At 53.5% G+C, this 6,000-nt stretch overlaps 1 protein-coding gene across 6 annotated transcripts in view; it reads left to right on the top strand.

The window, feature by feature from the left end:
• Positions 1-6,000, top strand: part of ADCY7 (adenylate cyclase 7) — a 74,133-nt gene that overhangs the window by 44,894 nt on the left and 23,239 nt on the right. For all 6 annotated transcript variants that reach the window (XM_060185582.1, XM_060185581.1, XM_060185577.1 and 3 more), the window contains 4 exons: positions 2,190-2,351; positions 2,925-3,074; positions 3,234-3,382; positions 5,154-5,265. In XM_060185582.1, coding sequence (XP_060041565.1) covers positions 2,190-2,351; positions 2,925-3,074; positions 3,234-3,382; positions 5,154-5,265 — 573 coding nt within the window. The remainder of the gene's footprint in view (positions 1-2,189; positions 2,352-2,924; positions 3,075-3,233; positions 3,383-5,153; positions 5,266-6,000) is intronic.

Raw genomic sequence — 6,000 nt, 5'->3', positions numbered from 1 at the left:
AAAAAAAAAGTGGGGGCAGGAATTGGCTGATGTTCAGGGAAAAGGGAGAGCTGGGGAGGGGGAGCGGCAGGCTCCTGAGTTCCTGCTGTCCTCTGAGTGTTGTTGTTCCTGGGCAGGCTGTCACCAGGCCACCCACCCACTGCTCAGAGAAAGAGCCCTGACCTGGCCTTCTGGATTGGGTCCTGGCCCTGGATATCACTGTCACCAAAGGGTGGTACCTGTGCCCTCTGCTGCCCCTGGGGTGGCAGCTGTGCAGACTGAGAGCTGGGGGTAGTTGCAGGGCAAGGGGGGGACAGTGGTAGGTGGCAGATGAGGGGCCCTGCCCCAGTCTGCAGAGAATCACCCCCTGTGCAGAGGGGCAGAGCAGCAGCCTTGGTCATCAAGCTGGAGGTTGCTTGTGGGAAACTTCATCAGCACTTAAGAAACACTGGCTGGGCCCATTCAAGGTTTTGACATTTTTATTCTATTGTGCCTTCCTCCCTCCCTCCTCTCTCCCTCCCTCCCTTTCTCCCTTCCTTCCTCTCTCCCTTCTTTCCTTCTTTGTTTGATAGAACAGAGAGAAATTGAGAGGGGAGGGGGAGATATAAATGGAGGGAACAGAGACACACCTGTAGTACTTGCTTTACTGCTTGTGAAGCTTCCGCCCCCCCCCCCCAGATGGGAATCGTGGGCTTGAACCTGGGTCCTTGTGCATGGTAATATGTGCACTTAACTAGGTGCACCACAGCCCAATCCCCCACTTTTCCTTCCCTTCCCTTCCCTTCCCTTCCCTTCCCTTCCCTTCCCTTCCCTATCCTACCCCTTCCTTCTTTCCTTCCTTCCTTCCTGCCTGCCTGCCTGCCTTCCTTTCCTTCTCTTATTAAAATTATCTTTATTTATTGGACAGAGACAGCCAGAAATTGATAGGGAAGCGGGTAATAGACAAGGGATAGAGAGACAGAGAGACATCTGCCACATTGCTTCACCGCTTGCAAAGCTTTCCCCATGCTGCTGGGGACCAGGGGTTTGAACTCAGATCCCTGAGCATTGCAACATGTGTGCCTAACCAGGTGTGCCACTACCTGGTCCTTCTCCTTTCTTTCTTTCTCTCTCTCCTTCCTTTCTCATGTTCCTTTCCTTTTCTTCTTTTCTTTCATTGTCACCAGGGTTATCACTGGGGCTCAGTGCCTGCACAATAAATCCATTGCTCTTGGTGGCCAGTTTTCCTTTCCTTATTTATTTATTTATTTATTTATTTTGCCTCCAGGGTTATTGCTAGGGCTCAGTGCCTGCACCATGAATCCACTGCTCCTGGAGGCCCTTGTGGTTATTGTTATTGTTGATATTGTTCATTGTTGGATAGGACAGAGAGAAATGGAGAGAGGAGGGGAAGACAGAGAGGGGGAGAGAAAGATAGACACCTGCAGACCTGCTTCATCACCTGTGAAGCGACTCCCCTGCAGGTGGGGAGGCGGGGGCTGGAACTGGGATCATTATGCCGGTCCTTGCGCTTTGCGCCACGTGTGCTCAACCTGCTATGCTACTGCCCGACTCCCTCCTTTTTAAAAAAATATTTATTTATTTATTCCCTTTTGTTGCCCTTGTTGTTTTATTGTTGTAGTTATTGTTGTTGTTATTGATGTCGTTGTTGTTGGATAGGAAAGAGAGAAATGAAAAGAGGAAGGGAAGACAGAGGGACAGAGAAAGATAGACACCTGCAGACCTGCTTCACTGCTTGTGAAGTGACTCCCTTGCAGGGGGGGAGCCAGGGCCTCAAACCGGGATCCTTATGCCGGTCCTTGCACTTTTCATACCTGCGCTTAGCCCACTGCGCTACCACTCGGCTCCCTCCTTTTCTTTTTTAATAGATAGGACAGAGAGGGGCAGGGGGAGAAGAGAGAGAGAAAGACAATCTGCAGACCTGCTTCACCTCCTTGTGAAGTGAACCTGGGTCCTTGTGCATGGTTATGTGTGCACTCAACTCTATGAGCCACTGCCCAGCCCCTCTATGTGTCTTTCACTGTGTCTCTCCATGTGAAGGTGACCCAAGGGTAGAGCTCATCAAGTGCATCCACCTGGCTGTGGAAGGGCCTGAGGACTCAGTTTCCAGGCCCAACCCTAGGGCTTACAACTCATCAGCCCTGGCTGTGTCTCGGGGCTGGGAGTGGGGGTGCAGCGGGTAGCACTCAGCCTCTCCATGCCTGTTGCAGGTGCCCTTCTTCCTATTCATCGTGTTTGTGGTGTACACACTGCTGCCCTTCAGCATGCGGGGAGCCGTGGTGGTGGGCGTCCTCTCTGGTGCCTCCCACCTCCTGGCCCTCGGCTTGCTGCTGAGGACCTTCCAGACACCCGGCCACCAGGTGGGGCTGCAGGTGAGAGCACATGGGGACCTATGGGGGCAGTGGTGGTGAGCATGTCTGGGCAGCCCCCTTAGAGGCCACCCCTCACTTGGGCCTGACCCTCAGCCCCTTACCAGTATCTGATGTGGGAGAACTCTCTGTCCCCTATGTTTGCCCCTGCCGTGCTGTGCTGGGGAGCTTCCCTGACACCCCATCTTGTGCCATTGCACTAAGTGAAGTGTGTCTGCAGGGAGAGGTGGCAGAGAAGGGGTGGTGGGGGGGCTCTGCCTCCTGTGAGTGTCTCAGATGTGTCCTGGGCCATGAGCTCACATGCTTCTGCCTCCCCAGATGTGACTGTCTCCCCCCCCACCCCCCCGTCTCTGTGGGCCTCTCCTCACAGTGACTCACTAGTCCATAGGCTCCTGTATGAACCTCAGTTTCCCAGCCTGGCCCAGGAAGAGTGCCAGCCTAGCCCAGTGGGTTAGGGGTCAGGGAAGGGGACCTGGATAGACAGTGCCATTACCTGCTCAACACCAGGCTGGTGCCCCAGGACCATGTGCCAAGCCTCTCCTGGTGTGGGTTCTCTGTTCCCTTCCTATCCCCCAGCTGCTGGCCAGCACACTCATCTTCCTGTGTGGGAACCTCACGGGCGCCTTCCACAAGCACCAGATGCAGGACGCCTCCCGTGACCTTTTCACCTACACGGTCAAGTGCATCCAGATCCGCAGGAAGCTGCGCATTGAGAAGCGTCAGCAGGTGGGCAACCCCTAAACCTTTTCCTGAGCATCTCACTTTCATCGGGTGACCTGTGGCAGGCCTCACTCTGGGGGTGGGGGTGCTATGGGGGGTATGAGTGTCCAGTGGCAGGGTTAGCTCAGCAGACATAACCCGGCCCCTGGCTCCCTCCCCATCCAGGAGAACCTGCTGCTGTCAGTGTTGCCTGCCCACATCTCCATGGGCATGAAACTGACCATCATCGAGCGGCTCAAGGAACGTCGGGACCGGCGCCAAGTGCCCGACAACAACTTCCACAACCTCTATGTCAAGCGGCATCAGAATGTCAGGTGGGTGGAGCTGGGCACATACTCCCAGGGCTACACTGGGGCCTCTTGGCTCCTTGGGCTCCTGGGTCCCCATCTGAGTCCTCAGGGGGTGGGGGCAGATCACTTTTAAGTTCAGGAAGATCTAGTAACCCCCTAATATTGTAGAATTGCACTGGGATATAAATGTGAATGTTGAGGGAGAATGGGACAGTTCCCATTACTACTACTTATTATAATAATAATAATTATTATTAATTATTATTATTACCACCACCAGGGCTTTGAGTCTGTGTGGTTCCACCACTTTCAGCAGACTTTTCCTCCTTTTAAAAATGTTTTTCAACCATAGAAACAAAGGGAGAGGTCTGGGAAAAGATAGTACAATGGTGATGCAAAAAAAAAAAAAAGCCTTTCATGCCGGAGACTCTAAGGTCCCAGGTTCAATCCCCAGCACCACCTTAAGCCAGAGCTGAGCAGTACTCTGTTATCTTTGTCTCTGTATCTCTATCTCTCATTAAAGGAAAACTATCTCTGCTTCCCCTCTCAATTTCTCTCTGTCCTAGCAAATAAAATAGAGGAGGGGGGGAGAAAGGAGAAGAAAAAGATAGACACTTGCAACACTGTTTCACTGCTTGTGAATCGTCCGCTGCAGGTGGAGAGCAAGGGCTCAAATCTGAGTCCTTGTGCGTGGTAATGTGTGGTCTCACCTTGGTGTAGCACCTCCTATCCCGCTCTTTCCCTTTCTATCGCCCCATCTCCTCTCAATTTCTCTCTCTCTTATCAAATAAAATAGCGAAGAAAGATAGAAGGAAAGGGAGGGAAGAAACAGAGGGAGAGAGACCACGCACAACACTGGTCCAGTGCTCTTGAAGTATCCCCTCTGCATTATGCTCCTACATGGAGACCGGGCCCTTGAACATGGGTTTTCGAGTGTGGTAAAGTGTGCAGTGTACCAGTCGAGCTATCTCCCAGCTCACTAGATGGTGTCCAGAGGGGCACAGGAGATGAGCTTCCCCACCCAGTAACTGCCAAGAGAGCCGTACCTGTGGCTGATTTAAAGGGGTTACGGGATTTCCTGATTTCCCTCTGGCTGAGGACTCACAGGTGATGGAGCTGGGGGTCCTGGCACCTGTGGCATCCCAGACCCCTCCCTCGTTCCGCAGCCTCACTGGCTCATGTGTAGTGGGGGTCTACACGGGCAGTGTTGGGTCTGGGTGTGTGCGGAGTGGTGGGCCTGCAGCCTGGCTGGAGGGATTGTGGGCCCCCACCCTCATGAAGGTGGGGTTTGAGGAGAGGGGTTCTGAGCTGTGGGAGCACCCCCTCAGTGATGGGCTTGGGGGGGGTGGGTGCTCACAGGTCCTGCAGACTCTGGAGTCTGCTCTGGTTTGGTTTTTTTTTTTTTAAATATTTTATTTATTTAGGATAGAGACAGAGAGAAATTGAGAGGATATGGGGGATAGAGAGGGAGAGAGAGAAGAGATGCCAGCTCTGCTTCACTGTTTGTGAAGCTTTTCCCCTGCAGGTGGGGACTGGGGACTTGAACCTGGGTCCTTGTGTGTTGTGCCATGTGTGCTCTGCTGGGTGCACCATCACTCCCCTGGCCCCTCTGGCTGGCTTTAATGTGATGTCTCTGGTGTTTTGCTTCTCCTGTGTGATCAGTCAGGACTTTCTTCCCCTCACCCCAATGCCTGTGCAGGCTGATTGGGGCTTAGGGGCACCAGGCTGCTCCCCTGCTCCTGCAGACTCCTCTTCCAGGGCCCTGGCTCTGACCCTCCCCCTGCTCCGCCCCCAGCATCCTCTATGCCGACATCGTGGGCTTCACCAGGCTGGCCAGCGACTGCTCCCCCAAGGAGCTGGTAGTGGTCCTGAATGAACTCTTTGGCAAGTTCGACCAGATCGCCAAGGTGAGCCCTCGGCTTGTGCCGATCCCCTTTCTCTGCTGATGTAAAGGTGGGGACCCCCCCGCCCCCCAGTTGCATCCATGGTGTATGTGCCTGGTGCTGGGCCTAGGTGGCTAGAGGATGGCCTGGGCTGAATCCTGGTTTGCAGTCAGCAAGCACTCTGAGTATCCTGTGGTAGGAGTGGGGAGGTCATGATGATCAGGGAGCCAGAATCCTGCTTCCCAGAGTGTGAGGCTGCTGCCCCATGTGCTGCCAGGACTGAATCCAGAGCCTGGGCCTAGGAAGTGCTTCATTACTGAGCCACCTCCCTAGCCCCATGAGAGCTTTCAAGAACCTTCCAAATGACCCCAGAATGGAAATCCATGGGTTAGAAGTAATCCTGCTTCCCCCAGACCAGGAAAATGTAAAAATTTATTTATTTATTTATTTGTTTGTTTGTTTATTTATTTATTTATGAGAGGGAGAAGGAGAGAGAGAATCTGAGCGTCACTCTGGCACATGGTAGTATTGGGGCTCAAACTCTGGACCTCATGCTTGAGAGTTCAACACTCTATCCACTGCACCATCTCCTATGCTAAGGAGGGAGACTTTTTCAGAGTCAGAGCTGCAGGCCAGGCAGAGGTGCACCCAGGTGAGCACACACATGACCATGCACAAGGGCCTGGGTTCAAGTCCCTGGCCCCCACTTGCAGGGGAGAAGCTTCCCCAACTGTGGAGCAGTGCTACAGGTCAGTCAGT

The sequence above is a fragment of the Erinaceus europaeus genome, chromosome 2 (genome assembly GCF_950295315.1).
Source record: "Erinaceus europaeus chromosome 2, mEriEur2.1, whole genome shotgun sequence".
Taxonomy (NCBI): Eukaryota; Metazoa; Chordata; class Mammalia; order Eulipotyphla; family Erinaceidae; genus Erinaceus; species Erinaceus europaeus.
Note: the sequence above shows the minus strand (reverse complement) of the source record. Positions and strands in the feature narration are given on the sequence as shown.